The 16009-nt window shown below is 52.9% G+C and overlaps 1 protein-coding gene and 1 pseudogene across 5 annotated transcripts in view; one reads left to right on the top strand and one right to left on the bottom strand.

Moving 5' to 3' along the window:
- The first annotated feature begins 3210 nt into the window (after nucleotides 1-3210).
- Nucleotides 3211-3711, top strand: LOC103548825 (NADH dehydrogenase [ubiquinone] 1 alpha subcomplex subunit 1 pseudogene; annotated as a pseudogene).
- A 2648-nt stretch (nucleotides 3712-6359) lies between these two features.
- LMNA (lamin A/C) overlaps nucleotides 6360-16009 on the bottom strand; it is a 43994-nt gene continuing 34344 nt past the window's right edge. For 4 of the 5 annotated variants that reach the window (XM_070608516.1, XM_070608517.1, XM_070608519.1 and 1 more), the window contains 11 exons: nucleotides 12977-13133; nucleotides 11670-11795; nucleotides 11320-11490; nucleotides 10994-11119; nucleotides 10254-10474; nucleotides 9939-10161; nucleotides 9371-9478; nucleotides 9144-9263; nucleotides 8619-8708; nucleotides 7584-7853; nucleotides 6360-7302 (listed from right to left, as the gene is read on the bottom strand). In XM_070608516.1, coding sequence (XP_070464617.1) covers nucleotides 7279-7302; nucleotides 7584-7853; nucleotides 8619-8708; nucleotides 9144-9263; nucleotides 9371-9478; nucleotides 9939-10161; nucleotides 10254-10474; nucleotides 10994-11119; nucleotides 11320-11490; nucleotides 11670-11795; nucleotides 12977-13133 — 1636 coding nt within the window. In that variant the 3' untranslated portion in view covers nucleotides 6360-7278. Of the gene's footprint in view, nucleotides 7303-7583; nucleotides 7854-8496; nucleotides 8709-9143; nucleotides 9264-9370; nucleotides 9479-9938; nucleotides 10162-10253; nucleotides 10475-10993; nucleotides 11120-11319; nucleotides 11491-11669; nucleotides 11796-12976; nucleotides 13134-16009 lie in introns of those variants that run through there. The other variant, XM_070608520.1, reaches the window with a different exon arrangement.

The raw sequence follows: 16009 nt of genomic DNA on the forward strand, positions 1-16009 counted from the left end.
ACGAATGCCATAATCCAGACAAGACATGCTGGTGGTGGTGGCGGTGGCAGTGGTGGTGGTGGTAAGAATGGACTGGATTCCAGATGTAGTTTAGAGATGGAGCTGACAGGATTTGCTAATGGATTGACTATACAAGAGGATGAGAGAGTACGAGAGGATCAGAGGAGTTAAGGAGGAACTCCAGGGTTTTTGGCCTGAGCAACTGAAAAGAAGCAGGGTCATTAGCTAAGATGGGGAAGATTATAGGCAGAGCAATGGGGCGGGGCGGGGGAGGGGAGTCAGAATATCAGTTGTGGACATGTTAACTTTGAGATGCCATCAGTCCATAAAGTGGGTATTCAGGTCTGGAGTTCAGGGCAAAGGAATAAACTGAAGGTATAACTAGAGAGTCACCAATGTATGGATGGTATTTAAAGCCAGGAGCCTGGAGGAAGTCTGTCAGGGCCTAAGTTTAGACAGAAAAGAGAAGAGTTGAGCCCTGGGGCACTGCATCTGTCGGAGGTCAGGGAGAAGAGGAGGAATCAGCAGTGTAGGCTGAGAAGGACCAGAGAGGGATCATCTGTGATGGACAAGGTCAAAGAGGATGAGGACTGAGAAGTGACCACTGGGTTAGCAATGCACAGGGCATGGGGACCTTGACAAGAGCAGTCTTTGGGGGATGAAGCAGGAAGCAGGTCAGCAGCTGAGAGTGAGGAGGGGAAATTTGAAGAGAGAGGAGAAGGTATGAAATAGTCACCTGAAGAAAGGAGGTGACTGAGCTAGGACAGGAGTAGTAAGGGAGGCAGTACTAGGGAGGTGTGGTCATGAATTTAAAGTAAGACTAGGGGCCAGCCCCATGGCCGAGTGGTTAAGTTCTTGTGCTCTGCTTCAGCGGCCCAGGGTTTGCCGGTTCAGATCCTGGGAGCAGACCTAGTACCACTCATCAAGCCATGCTGAGGTGGCGTCCCACGTAGCACAACCAGAAGGACCTGCAACTAGAATATACAGCTGTATACTGGGGGGCTTTGGGGAGAAGAAGAAAGTAAAAAAAAGATTGGCAACAGATGTTAGCTCAGGTGCCAATCTTTTTGTTTATTTATTTATTATTTTTTCTTTAAAGATTGGCACCTGAGCTAACAACTGTTGCCAATCTTCTTCTTCTTTTTTTTTTCTGCTTTTTCTCCCCAAATCCCCCCAGTACACAGTTGTATATTTTTTAGTTGTGGGTCCTTCCAGTTGTGGCATGTGGGATGCCACTTCAACATGGCCTAATGAGCGGTGCCATGTCCATGCCCAGGAGTCAAACCAGTGAAACCCTGGGCTGCCGAAGCAGAGCGTGCGAACTCAACCACTCCGCCATGGGGCCGGCCCAGTCTTTTTTTTTTTATTAACTGAGTTAATGATAGGTTACAATCTTGTGAAATTTCAGTTGTACATTAATGTTTGTCATTCGTGTTGTAGGTGCACCACTTCACCCTTCGTGCCCACCCCCCACCCCACCTTTCCCCTGGTATCCACTAAACTGTTCTTAGTCCATAATTTTAAATTCCTCATATGAGTGAAGTCATACACAGATTATCCTTCTCTCGCTGGCTTATTTCACTTAACATAATTCCCTCAAGGTCCATCCATGTTATTGCAAATGGAATGATTTTGTTCTGTTTTACAGCTGAGTAGTATTCCATTGTATATATATGCCACATCTTCTTTATCCATTCATCTGTTGATGGGCACTTAGGTTGCTTCCATGTCTTGGCTATTGTAAATAATGCTGCAATGAACATTGGGGTGCATAGGACTTTTGGGATTGCTGACTTCAAGCTCTTTGGATAAATACCCAGTAGTGGGATGGCTGGATCGTATGGTAGTTCTATTTTTAATTTTTTGAGGAGTCTCCATACTGTTTTCCATAGTGGCTGCACTAGTTTGCATTCCCACCAGCAGTGTATGAGGGTTCCATTCTCTCCACAACCTCTCCAACATTTGTTACTATTAGTTTTAGATATTTTTGTCGTTCTAACGGGTGTAAGGTGATATCTTAGTGTAGCTTTGATTTGCAGTTCCCTGATGATCAGCGATGATGAGCATCTTTTCATGTGCCTATTGGCCATCAGTATATCTTCTTTGGAGAAATGTCTGTTCATGTCTCCAGCCCATTTTTTGATTGGGTTGTTTGATGTTTTGTTGTTGAGTTGCGAGAGTTCTTTATATATTATGGATATTAAGCCTTTGTCAGATATATGACTTGCAAATATTTTTTCCCAGTTAGTGGGTTGTTTTTTTGTTTCAATCCTGTTTTCATTTGCCTTGAAGAAGCTCTTTAGTCTGATGAAGTCCCATTTGTTTATTCTTTCTATTGTTTCCCTTCTCTGAGAAGGCATGGTGTCCAAAAAGATCCTTTTAATACTGATGTCAAAGAGTGTACTGCCTACGTTTTCTTCCAGAAGCCTTATGGTTTCAGGTCTCACCTTTAGGTCTTTGATCCATTTTGAGTTTATTTTGGTGAATGGTGAAAAAGAATGGTCAATTTTCATTCTTTTACATGTGGCTTTCCAGTTTTCCCAGCACCATTTGTTGAAAAGACTTTCTTTTCTCCATTGTATGCCCTCAGCTCCTTTGTCAAAGATAAGCTGTCCATAGATGTGTGGTTTTATTTCTCGGGGGCTGGCCCAGTCTTTAAAATAAATAAATAAATAAAATAAAGTAAGACCAGTCAGCAGGGGAATCATCGGATTCCATCCTAAGAAATTACCTGAATTATTTAAAGAAAAGGTATTCACTGCAGCATTGTTTACAATATAAAACTGAGAATTAATCCAAATGGCCAGAGGGGATCGATCAAATGAAGTGTTGTATATACATTCAGCCATTAAAAAATGTTCATATAATAAATATCCCTTATATTGGGGCTGGCCCCGTGGCCGAGTGGTTAAGTTCGCGCGCTCCGCTGCAGGCGGCCCAGTGTTTCGTTGGTTCGAATCCTGGGCGCGGACATGACACTGCTCATCAGGCCACGCTGAGGCAGCGTCCCACATGCCACAGCTAGAAGGACCCACAACGAAGAATATACAACTATGTACCGGGGGGCTTTGGGGAGAAAAAGGAAAAAATAAAATCTTTAAAAAAAAATAAAAAAAAAAAAAATAAATAAATATCCCTTATAAAATCTTTGCAAAACACACAGTTTAATAGCTATAGATAGATACAATCGGGAGGGAGAGCTTTCTCCCTTAATCTTAAGAACCAATATGAAAAAGATAATTTTGCCAATAAAAAAATGAGCAAAAAGAATAGAAACCTGTTATTCACACCAGAAGAAATGCAAATAACCAATACACGTGAATGAAAAAGAATTTCAACTTCTCATCAAAGAAATGCACTTTAAGGGCCCAAGTAAGCGTCCAGCCATGTGGTTCGAGATTCTCCCCGGGATGGTAGTCATGGCCGTGTGCTTGCTCATCCCTGGAGTGGCCACTGAGCGAATCCACAGGTTCACTAACGGGGGCAAGGAAAAAAGCGTTGCCCATTATTCATTTTAGTGCAGTTTGATGGAAAGAAATAGGTGTGTCTCTGGAGTTAATAGTTACTATGTGTCAAAGGGTCTGGAGAACAGTGATTAAGGAAGCATTTTCCTGGTTGATGAAAAATAATTTAGTTATGCTCATCTACCCCTGCTAGAAGATTATGCAGTGTATTATGTAGCACCTAATAAAAAGAAAACGGAAAAAAAAAGGACTTTGAAACAGTAGTGAACTATAATTGTCTTCCCATCAAGTTGACAAAGATCAAAACCGACAAAACTCCTGGTGTTGGGTGGAGTTTGGGGAGACGTGAGCTCCCTGTTTGCCGAGAACGGGAAGGGTCCAATTTCTCTGGATAACGCTTGGGAATTTTATCATTGGCCTTTATGATGTGTTGGCCTTTGACTCAGCTAGTACTCTTCCTGGAATTTGTTTCATGGAAATGCCCACAGATGTGTGCAAAGTTGTACATTCCAGGAAGCGTTATTTGTAACAGCCAGCAGAAAATTATAAATATATGTATATATTTGAAAATTGAATGGGCCGGCTGGGTGGCACAGTGGTTAAGTTCACCCGTTCTGCTTTGGCAGCTGGCGGTTCCCTGTTCAGAGCTTGTCAAGCCATGCTGTGGCAGGTGTCCCACATATAAAGTAGAGTAAGATGGGCACGGATGGTAGCTCAGGGCCAGTCTTCCTCAGCAAAAAGAGGAGGATTGGCAGCAGATGTTAGCTCAGGGCTAATCTTCTTCTTCTTCAAAAAAAAGAAAATTGAAACAAAAAATGCTTGAAGGCCTCCCACCATAATGTTCATAGCAGTTATTGCTGAGTAGTGGAAGTACAGATGATTAGTATTTTTTTCTTTTTCTTTTTCTACCCTCTCTGTAATGGCCAAGTATTACATGAACAAACAGAAGAAGAATCAATGTTATTTTAAAAGAATGTTTATAGACTTTGAAACAACATTGGAAAGTGCTTATGCATGCTAACTGCGAAAAGCAGAATCAAAATTTAAGACCTAGTGAGATCTTAACTATGTGAAGTACATGCTCAGGAAAAAAATCTGGAAAGAAGTGGTTGCTTCTGGGTAACTGAGAACCGATGACTTTTTTTTTTTCTTCTCTGTACTTAGCCGTGTTTTTAGGTTTACTACACAGTATGCGTTACATTCTAACAGAAAATTTTTTGTTTTTAAATACCCGGCCTGCTGAGCGCCGAGTTGTGTTGCGAGCATCATGTGAGGCAACCACACGTGCGGACGCTCTAGCTGCGCGAGTCCGGGGCCACCAATTCCACCGCAAGGCTGTTTTGCCGCAGTTGTTGCGGACTTGCCTTACGCGTCTCAGCCCTCCTCAAGAGCAGGGACCTCTCCTGCTCCTGCTGGTGTTCCCCGGCCACAGTGCCCGCACGGCCTCCTGTGTTCAGAGCCCGCGCCATCCACCCGGTTCAGCTGAGCTGCGAGAGACCCCAGCCCAGGGTGCGCGGACGACTTGGCGGCCGTGGGTAGGGCTCTGGCGCCCCCAGGTGCCCGGCTTGGGAAGTGCACTTGGCCCTCATGGGACTCGTTCGCTGCAGGTCAAGACCCCATTCCCACTGGGGCCCGCGGTGCTTTCTCCCTGGGCTGGGAGAGGAAGAGTTTCCTTCTTCGAAGCTGCCCACCCCAGGCAAGGACCTCTTCCTCCAGCCCACACCCTCTCCTCTCAGCATCCCTTTCCCAGAGGCCCCCGGTCTCAGTCCAGGGGATATTAGGGGTTTCCAGCATGACTTCCGAGGCTTCTCTCCTCTCACCATTTTGCCTTTTCCAATCTAGTTTCCTATAATCCCAGACGTGCTCTTTTTCTCACTGACTTTTGACTGTAGGCTCCACTCCTCTGCCCCCCAGGAACATAAACATACTTTATCATCACTATTTTTTGTTCAGAAGCTGAACATGATGTCACAGGCGCAGAGGTGTGCAGCCACCTTGGGATCTCTGCCACCTACTAGCTATGTGGCCTTGGGCAAGTTAAGTCTGAGCCCCATTTCCAGGGGCAAAGGGACAATACCCACCTCTCAAGACGGTGTGAGGGTCAAATGAAATAGTGCAGAGATGTTTTGGAATCTATAAAGGGCCAGAGACGGGTTGGTTTCTGTAGCTCATTTTTCCTGTTTGGGGCCCTTTCCCTCAGTCTGGGCTCCTCATTCTCCCGGATTATCAGCCGTTTCCCTCTCTGAGGCTCCCACTCTGCCTGACACGTCCCTCTGGCCACAGCAGTCCACGTTTTCAGACCCTCACAGGAGTGCACATCCCCTGAGGACTCTGAACATATTGTCTTGTTCATTTCCCTATCCCCGAGCTGAGCAGAGTGTGGCACAAAGGGACACCAACTGCTTGCTTGCAAAGTCAGTCCCACTCCTATGCTGCTGCCCTCACTAGCTTCTGCTCCCTCCCCACCATTTATCCTTGCCCCAGGTCCTGAGACATCACCACCCTCAGACTGGGTCCGTGTGGTATGTCTTAGTACTCATGCCGAGCTCAGGGTCCAGCATGTAGAAGGCCTTCGATAAGTGCTGGTTGGATGAAGAAGTGAAGAAGGAAATGTCCCCCTTCCGGCTCTACCTCTCCGAGGGACATCACAGGGAGAGAGCCCCGCCATGGGCACACGTTGGTCATGTCAAAGCCTCTCCCATCAGCCACCACCAAGTGGCCAGATGTGGACCTGGAGTGCTCTGAGGGCTTTGTCTCGTCTCCCCCAGAGCAGGGGCGAGGCTGGGCAGCCATGAGCATGAGGATGCGAATGACCGCGACATCTGTGTGCGTCTCTGGCCCTCGGAACACACGGTGACGCCCACCAACAAAGACAGACACCACAGTAGACAGGGATAGAAACAACTAGTGTATTGATTCGGGAAGGAGAGAGGGGTGCAGACGGGAAACGGGGAGGCAAGGGGCTCTTTAGTGTTTGCCAAAAACCACTGCCACACACCCTCCACCCCTGCTCACCCTGCTCCTCTGGGGTGGGCCCCAGCAGGCTCTCACCCTTTCTACTGGGCCTCCCTCTCCCTCCTCCTCTGCACCCACTTGACCTGGCCCTCCAGTGACTGGGCAGAGCCCACCCCCAGCCCGAAAGCTGGGTGAAGGTAGGCTCCAACTAACCTTTCTTCCCCCTTCTTCCACCTCCCACCTCATTCCCATCTCTTGTCTAAATAAAATACAGAAAAAGCAAGCGCAGCTGGTACCTGGGAGTCAAGTCACCCCGGGGCTGGGGCAGGGGTGGGACTGGGGGCAGGGCAGGCTGAGGAGTCTCAGCCAGGTGTAGTGGGAGGACGGGGGACCAGCGCGGGGGCCTGGCTCAGCCCTCCTCCCTCGGAGGCTGGCAGAGAAGACTCCACACCTGCCTCTCAGGCACCATGTCACAGGGTCCCCGGAGTGCGGGCAGCAGGCAGGGCAGAAAGGCAGAAACTAGGCTCTGTAAAAGCATCCCTTTCCCTTGGCTCCTGGAGGAAGCCCTCTTTGGTTTTAAGGCAGATATGGAGTTCCCTGGAAGCAGGGGAAAGGAGGGGGAGACTGAGATAGAAGCTTTTTTTTTTTTTTTTTTTTTGCTTGTGTTTTTCCTTCAGTATAAAACCACTGTAGAAAATAACTTCTCTTAGAAAAAAAAAACAAAACATAGAAGAAAAAAACAAAGGGGTATTTTTCTTTGGCTTCAGGCCCCCTCCCATGAGGTGCGGGGTGGGGGTGGGCATGAGGTGAGGAGGAAGCCTGAGGCCTCAGCCCCAACCCCTGCCTGGCAGGTCCCAGATTACATGATGCTGCAGTTCTGGTTCTAAGAGAGAAGAGAGAAGGGCAGAGGTGTGAGTGGCAGTGCCTGGCTCCGCACGTTCCCTCCCCTGACCCTCAGCCTGCTCCTGCCCTCCAGTCTGGGGCTCAGACGGGAGGGGCAGGACGCAGGGGTGGACTGTCTAGGATATTGGGCTGCGGGGAGGAGGGTCCCACTCCCCCGGGCTGCGGAAGAGAAGGCTCTCCCCCCAACAAGGCCACCTTGTCCTAACCCTCAAGGACCAGGGTCCTCTGTTTGTAGAGTGTGGAGGCAAAGGGACAACTCACCTGGGTTCGGGGGCTGGAGTTGCCCAGGAGGTAGGAGCGGGTGACCAGGTTGTCCCCGAAGCTGCCACCCCCACTGCCCCCCACACTGCGGTAGCTGCGAGTGACTGTGACACTGGAGGCAGAAGATCCAGAGGAGATGGATCCGCCCACCTGGGCTCCCGAGCTGCTGGCAGACGCCTTGTCGGCAGGCTGCCCACACGTCCCACACAGCACGGTGCGTGAGCGCAGGTTGTACTCAGCGGGGTCCCCCGAGCTGCTGCAGTGGGAGCCCTGAGGAGGGAGACAAGGCTCAGGCGGGACGGCGAGCCTGGGACTGACCACTCAGGCCTAACACCCAGGCTCGCTCCTGCAGACTCCCAGCCACCAGGCAGGATGGTGGGGTTCCATCCTCAAGGAACCAGAGGGTGGATGGGTGATAGGGCCTGGGAGGCTGGGGCTGGGGGGTGGGCAGTAAGATATGAAAGGGGAGAAGGGTCAGGAAGACTTGGGGACAGCGCACTGGAGCTGTGGCTTTGATTCTGTCCTAGCTACTCGAAGTTTAAGAGAGAGCAGGCAAGCTTGTAGGGCAGCAGGCATGCAAAATAAATTGGGGAGGGCAGGAATGAGAGAGAAGATTCTTGCCGGAAAAATGGGGGACATGAGAAGATGTGCATGCAAGAGGAATGGGGAAGGGACAAGAAAGAAAGTGCATGCAACAGAAATGGGGGGAGAGAGGCAGGGCTGGGTGCCCCACATCTGTCCTCCCTTCCCCTTCCCGGGAGACAAATCCAGACCCTTGTCCACTGCTCCCATAGGAATACTCCATGGCATCAGAAAGTGCCCACTCCCTTCCTTACCAGAGTAGGGCACCCAGACACGTGGGTTCCCTGTTCAAGGTATAGGGAGGAGAGAGAAGAAAAGCCAGGGCAGCGAGTGAAGTTCCAAAACATTCTTTAATGAAAAGATCTTTGGCATGGCAAAGCCGGGGAGAGGCTGTCCCCAGGCCTGGCTGGGTGCCCCAGGGTGGGCTTGGCCTCAGCGACGGCTGCCACTCACGTGGTGGTGATGGATCAGATCATCTCCATCCTCATCCTCGTCATCCTCGACCACAGTCACTGAGCGCACCAGCTTGCGCATGGCCACCTCCTGCCAGGGACACGGGACCAGGCCCAAGGGTTAGGGGGTCAGGGGCAGGGGAGGGGTGTGCAGCATATCCACCCACAGTGACCACCTAAGAACCTTTCTGGTGGCCGGCCCTTTGTCCAGCCTGCTGCTTTCTCTGTCCTCTGTGGTGTTGGAGCTAAAGAACTTATTTCTACCCCAGAGGGACACTGTCAAGCTCTCTGGGTAGGATTATGGTCTGCCTTTAACAATCCTCGCTGTCTAACTTCCACCCCTCATGCTGCTGGGGGAGGCATCTTGTGGTCTGCCCACTGGGTGGAGAGTTGGGGCCTGGGACTGCCCTGGCGAGCTAGGGGTAGGTGGCCTTGAATTGGCCTCCTGGGGTTGGGGACAGCCGGCTCCAATTTTGGCCGCCAGGGGAGCCTTGTCAAGCAAGAGGCCAGCCTGCAGCATACTCACTTCCCCAGTGGAGTTGATAAGAGCCGTGCGCAGGCTGTTTCCGCAGCCCCAGGTGTTCTGCGCCTTCCACACCAAGTCACTAGGGGGGCTGTGGGTGGCCCCAGCTCCTGCAGCCCAGATCTGGGGAGGGAGGAATAGAGAAGGGCATTCACTCCAACGTTCCCATCCTCAGGCCAACCCATCCCCACTCAAGGCCACCCCAGAGTCCCAAACACCCTGCCACTCACCGTCACCACCTGCCCAGCCTTCAGGGTGAACTTTGGTGGGAAGCGGTAGGTCAGCAAGGGATCATCTCCATTCTGGCGCTTGATCTGCCAATTGCCCATGGACTGGTCCTGCCAGGAAAGGAGGGAAGGTGAAGGTGGGGGAGGCTCCTTCAGGCTCTTGGGTTTGTTTTGCTCAAGGGCTCAGGCAGACCACAACCAGAGGCCTCTCCCTCCACTCCCCCTCCCTGCCCTCTCCCTCAAGGATAACAGCTACGATCTGTGGGCACTTATGCTGTGCCGGACACATTTGATACTTTCATCTTCCCAACAACTCAAAGAGTTGGGGACCATTATTCATCCCCATTTTACAGACTAGGAAACTAATGCTCTGAGAGGTAATTTGCCTAGGGTCTCACAGTCTGCAATGAGTCCTGGAGCCAGGGCGGAACTAGAGTGTGGAGGAGACACACACTCACCCGGGTCTGCCTCTGAGTAGAGGAACACTCTTCTCTCCAAACTGTATCCCTTCACCTTTCAGCTTTTCTCCCTTAGCTGGCCGTATTCCCTTTGACCTGACCGGGGGGCCTACCTCATTGGACTTGTTGCGCAGCCGCACAAACTTGCCCTCCTCGTCCACCTCCTCCACTGCCACGCGCCCGCTGGTGCGCGCGTGCTGTGAGAAGCTGCTGCGGCTCTCGGTGGAATCCAGCTTGCGCTTTTTGGTGATGCTGCTCCCACCCTGAGTCTGGGACGAGTGGGAGGAGGCACGGCCACGGCTACGCTGCGAGGTGGGGCTGGGGGACAGGCGCAGCCTGGGGAGGGGAGACAAGGTGGGGGGCCTGGTCAAGGCCGGTTGCGGGCCAGAGGTGGTCGCCAGCCCCTCCCGGACTCCTCCCCAGCCCACCTCTCCTCCTCGCCCTCCAGGAGCTTGCGGTAGGCGTGGATCTCCATGTCCAGTGCCAGCTTGATGTCTAGCAGCTCCTGGTACTCGTCCAGCTGCTGCTGCATCCTTGCCCGCATTTCCGCCATCTCCCGCTCCTTCTCTGCCAGCAGCCGCCGGCTGGTGTCCCGCTCGCGGGCCAGCGAGTCTTCCAGGTCCCGCAGCTTCGCCTCCTTGGCTGCCAGCTGGGTGAGGGAGGCAGGGGTCTGGTAAACTCCCGAGGGCCCCGAGTATGGAGAGGGAGGATTGTGGATGGCGTGGGGGACACTCAGCCACCCTCCTCAACATCGCCTTGGCTAGCAACTAGGAAGTCCTTCCCAATATCTAACTGAAATCTCTAATTCTGAGGCTAGAACCTATTTCCTCCTGTCACAAATGGCACAGCCAGCTAGAATAATACTGATGCTTTTAACACCTCACGTTGCGTGTCGTGGCAGATCTGTGAGTTAGGGAGGATAAAAATGATCTCCATTTTCAAATGGGAAACCAAGGCTCTGAGAAGTGAAGGTAATATCGGCCAGATGAGAGGCAGTCCTGGAATAGCCAACATGTCATCCGACTCCAAATGCTAGGCCCCTTACTCAGTCTGTGGTCCTGGGGGCATGTTCCACTCCTCACTCCCTGCCTCAGGAAGCCCCCGCCGCCCCCTTCCACCTTACATCTTGCCCAGACTATTGGCCAATGGAGAAGGGGTGGGGCCTCACCTGCTTCTGGAGCTGGCTGAGCTGGGCGGAGAGGCTGTCGATGCGAATGCGGGACTGCTGCAGCTCCTCGTGGGCAGCCCCCACCAGGTTGCTGTTCCTCTCAGCTGCCTGCCTGGCGTTATCCAGCTGGAGGGGAGGACACAGGGTTAGGGCTGCAAGACCGAGAGGGAGGGAACTGAGAAGACCACCATTGTTGCAGCTTCAGGTCCTGAGCACCCTGAGCTCCCCACCACCATCTGCCTGATCCCCCGTGGAACATTCCAGGGTGGGTAGGGGTAGGGATGCTGGGGGCAGAGGCAGCGAGGGAGCCGGGGAAGAGCAGGCACCTTGGCAGAATAGGTCTTCTCCAGCTCCTTCTTGTACTGTTCCACCTGGTCTTCGTGCTGGGCCCGCAGCTCCTGCAGGGCATCCGCCAGCCGGCTCTCAAACTCGCGCTGTTTGCCGTTGTCGATCTCCACCAGCCGGGTCTCATGGCGGCGCTTGGTCTCACGCAGCTCCTGGAAGAGTGGGACACAGAAACCAAAATCAGAACTAATCCTCAGAGGCCAAGACCCAGGTGGCTGAGCATCCTGCCCAGTCCTAACCCTGTGAGCCACTGTCAGCCCCACTTTCACCAGCCCCAACTCTGGTGTCTGTTACCACCCAGCCCCTCTGGCCTGCAGAGCACAATCCCCACCTCGCTGTAGATGTTCTTCTGGAAGTCCAGTTCCTCCTTCAGGGTCTGCAGCCTGTTCTCAGCATCCACCCGCCGCAGCATCTCATCCTGAAGTTGCTTCTTGGCCTCACCCAGGGCTGCCTCGAGCTGACAGAAAAGGGGCAGAGGTCAGGGAGAGGTGTCACAGAGCATCAGAGCTGGAAGGAAGCTGAGCAATGGGCTGTTCCCAGCGCACCCCTTTACATGTGTGGAACCAGGTCCAGGGGAGTGATGAGAGCCTTGGATGCCCACAGAGGTGATGATACCTACTCACTCACAGGAACTACTCTAGGTCGGTACTGTGCTAAGAAAAAAAGATAGCACCCTCCCTCTCTGGCACGACTTGGCAATTGCTATGAAGGAGGTAGTCCCAAGTATAGAGGAAACATGAGGGAGGGAACTAAAGTGTGCCTGGGGTGGCTCAGGGGGTTCTGGGAAGGCCTCTGCAAGAGGCTGAGACCTGAGGGACAGGTAGTGGGGTCTGGGGAGGGACACTGTTGTAACCACAGGGCAGAGAAGAGCAAGTGCAAAGGCCCAGCGGTCTGAAGGCACACATGTGTTCTTCAGGATCTTCAGGAGGATCAGTACCGCTGAAGCCTGAAGGACAGGGTCGGCGAGTGGAGTGATGGGAGAGGTGGCTAGACTGGAAGGCACGGGTTGGATCATGAAGAGATGCCCTTATCTGCCACAAAAAAGAAGCTCTGAAGAAGTTTGAGCAGGGGAGCACCTTCCTTAGATTCTCATCTTACAAAGTAGAGGCTGGCCAGTGCGACTGGGAAGGGCTGGGGGGAGGGTGGAGCTGGAGGCCGGAGACCTGGGAGGGGAATGGTCCAGCCTTAGGTTTGTAGTCAACCTGCTGGCATCTCCCGGTCTCTCCACAGTGTGCTGCAGTGGCAGGACCTGGGAGGGGAGAGGGCCCAGGACGGAAGCTTGCCAATTGACTCTAGTCCTGGCCCTGCCATGAGCAGATGAGGCTGTGACATTGGGAACAAGCTGGCTTCTTTGATTCTGTTCCCTAGCTTATAACGTGAGTTCAGTGGCAATGACTTGTGGATTATTTTAAATTCACTGTGCGAGATACCACAGGCAGCAAAGGAAGATGAAATACGGTCTGGATGGGTGAAATGATGCTAGGACAGGCACATGGCTCTGATGCCACGTGACGACAGGTCAGACCAGACACCTCCTGAAGGCGACTGGGGTGGAAGAGTGAGTGTGCATTTGTCTGGGGCCAGGGTGTGTGTGTGTGTCAGGTGGCGTCATGGGCGGGCCCTGGAAGGTGGCCTCACCTTGGCCACCTGCCCCCGCAAATCGTGCAGCTCGCCCTCCAGGGTGCGCTTCTCGCTGAGAGCAGTGCTCAGCGCTGCCTCCTTGGAGTTGAGCAGAGCTTCCAGGTCCTTGAGCCGGGCCTGCGCGGCCATCAGGTCTCCCTCCTTCTTGGTATTGCTAAAGAAGAGAGAGAAGAGTGGGTTTAAGAGGAGGAGTCCGTGTCCCTAGAGAAAACCAGGTCTCCCAGGGAGATAGGCAAGTTGTTTCTCTGGAGGTCAGTCTGGGGCCTGGCACTGCCGTCCCTCAACCTGCCAGGAGGGGGCATCCTTGGCTTTAGGTTCTTTGCATTGTTTGCCTCTGGGGCTGGACTCCCACTTCCCCCAAAGTCCCCAAAACCCCCTTCCTGCTTCTCCGCCCTTCCCATGACTCAGTGCTCAGGAACGTGCCTGGGGCCAAGGGCAAAGCTGGATCCCAGGAGATGAATGCTTTTCCCTCTTTCCCCTCCCATTCCTTCCCAAAGAGACAGGGCCACCTTTGTCTCCTGCCCCTGCCCACGCAGGGCCTTAACCTTCTCCTCTTTGACTCCACCCACCTGCCATTCAGCCAAGCCTCTCTCTTTGTGGGGACCCAGACAGCCAGGCTCCCAGCCCTGGGGTCCATGCATCCCTAATGCTTCTCAGTTTGAGCCCCCAAAATGTTGGTCACCTCTCCTAGTCCCTTTTACACACTGGGGACTGTGGGGAGGGAGTCTTGTTAAAGCTCAGGGAGACCTGGGATGAGGACAACCAGGCACAGGATTGACCCTCCCCTTTCTCAGACCTGGTCCAGGTCCCTGATCTGGGCAGAGCACGGGGGTTCCAGCCTCACTCCCTCTGGGTCTTGTCAGAGCCTGAGAGAAGGCTGAGTCCACCCGTTAACCACAGCCTCAGCATCAGGCTCCAGATGTGGCCTCCAGGTCCATCTGGGCTCCAGCCTTGAACTTCCTCACTCCTCAAACTGGGTAAAGCTTTAGCTAGAATCAACCCAACAGGGGTTCCCTCTGCCACCTCCCTCCCCTTTCTGGGCCCCTGATTCTTTTTGCTGGATAGTGAACTAGAGAAACAGAGGAGTTCTGTTTTCTTAAAAACCTCCAGGTTACCCAAGAACTTTCCAGATGTTAAGATCCCTTCACCACTATAGGGTGAGAGAAAGCAGCAGACCAGGGAGTGGAGGGAAAGATCCAAGGGGCCTGGTCCTGGCTGCCGTCTGTAACTCATCAACCCTTAAGCACAGAGCCCACCACGGCAGAAGGAACGAAGGAAAACCAAATGTGGACGGGGGGAAAAATCTATCCTGAAAAGGAAAAAAGTGGCCCTGCCAAGATTTTTCTCCTGCCACAGAAGCCCTAAGCTCCAAAAGACCCAACGATTCACTGTGACGCGGGATGGAGAAGACTAGACTAGAGGAAGCTCTGGAGGGAGGGGCCGCCCAAGGCTGTGTTCTCCTGCCACCAGCTTAGGAGATTCCAAACAGGAGTCACCTCCCCTCCAACTGGGCTCCCCCGAGTGCCGCCCACAAGGGCAGGGGCAGGACCGGAAGACCTGGAGGCAGCGCCCCAGCCTGCGTGCTTGCTCTGTCCAGGCTTCTGGCCACACCTCAGAACAAGCTGTTTAATGCAACAGTGTCTGTCTCCTGTGAAAAGAGGCCCTTCCAGAACTGGAGGATGTCTCCCCTCCTCCGTCTCAGCCAGAAAAGCTAAAAATAAAGTCAAAACCCAGCTCAGGTTTTGGCTGCCATCCGGCCCAGCCCCTGGCTGGGAGCACAGCCCCAACTTTCCATGACTTCAGAACTTTTCCGAAGCTGAGGCGGCTGCAGGGGGAGGAGAGAAAAAGAAGAAAAACTGCTGGTAAAGTGAAGCGACGCGGCCGACTTAGATTCCGAGCTCCTTGGGCCGACTCCAAGGCTGGCAGGGGCTTCCCAGAAGAGGCCTCCCTACCCCGCAGGCTAACGGCTGCAGCTGGCCGGCACCAGGAGGCCCTCGGAACTTAGAGAACTAGGAGCTTAGAGTGGGTTCAGCTCACTTCCTCCTCTTACACATGAGGAAACTGAGGCACAGAAGAGGAAGGTGAATGGCCTGGTGTCAAGCACTACAAGCAGCAGCAGGGATGGGGTCACAGTCAATTCTGGCTGCAGATCAGGACTCCTCCTCTCGTCCACCTCACTGCCTTTCTCAGCCATAGGTCTGGAGGACGGAGAAGCCGGAGGAGGAAGAGGGCTCCCCCGACCCAGCCAGCCTGAGCTGGGAGAAGCAGGAAGGAGCGATGCGATGCCTTCAGGAGACATCTCAAGGGCATCTCTTCCCCAGTCCTGCTTCCCTGGCCTCCTCAGACACCAGGAGAGGAACTCCAGGAGTTCTCCTTGGAAATAGCCTTCCCGTGGCAGCGCCAGGCTGACGCTGACTGAGGAAAACAGGGCGCATGTCCTTGCCCTCCGGGAGCTTACAGTCTGACAACTCCAGGAGTTTCTCCTTCAGTCTGACCTCTTCACTTCCTACTGCTCTCAAAGGTGGGATGGTGATAATAATAATAATAATACTATAATGACAGCAAACACTTACATAGAGCTGATTATGTACCAGGCACTGCTCTAAACATTACCATGTTAACTCACTTAATCTTCACAGCTTGCCTATGAGACAGGTGCTATTATGCATGATTGAGGAGAATGAGGCGTCTAGAGCTACGTCCAGGGTCCCGCAGCAGGTCCGTAGCCAAGCTGGTGGCAGTGCTCTCCTGCTTCAGCACCTGCCCCGCTATCATGGCCTCCAAAGAAATAAAAGGGGCTATTTCCCTTTCCTTCCTAGAGGCTTTGATTAGCGCTGGAAAGAGATGCGATTAAAGGACAGAGACACACCCTGCAGATGAGGGAAACCACGAGCAAAGAGGGGGAAGCGAGAAGGGCCTCTGTGGTTTTCTGTCAGGCAGGGAGCTCCCATATGTGGGGAAGAGGCCAATATCACCCATGGGCTCATGACTCAGACCTCAGGAGCTCTGTGGCCAGGAAGCCACATGCAC

The sequence above is a fragment of the Equus przewalskii genome, unplaced genomic scaffold, assembly GCF_037783145.1.
Source record: "Equus przewalskii isolate Varuska unplaced genomic scaffold, EquPr2 ChrUn-9, whole genome shotgun sequence".
NCBI lineage: Eukaryota > Metazoa > Chordata > Mammalia > Perissodactyla > Equidae > Equus > Equus przewalskii.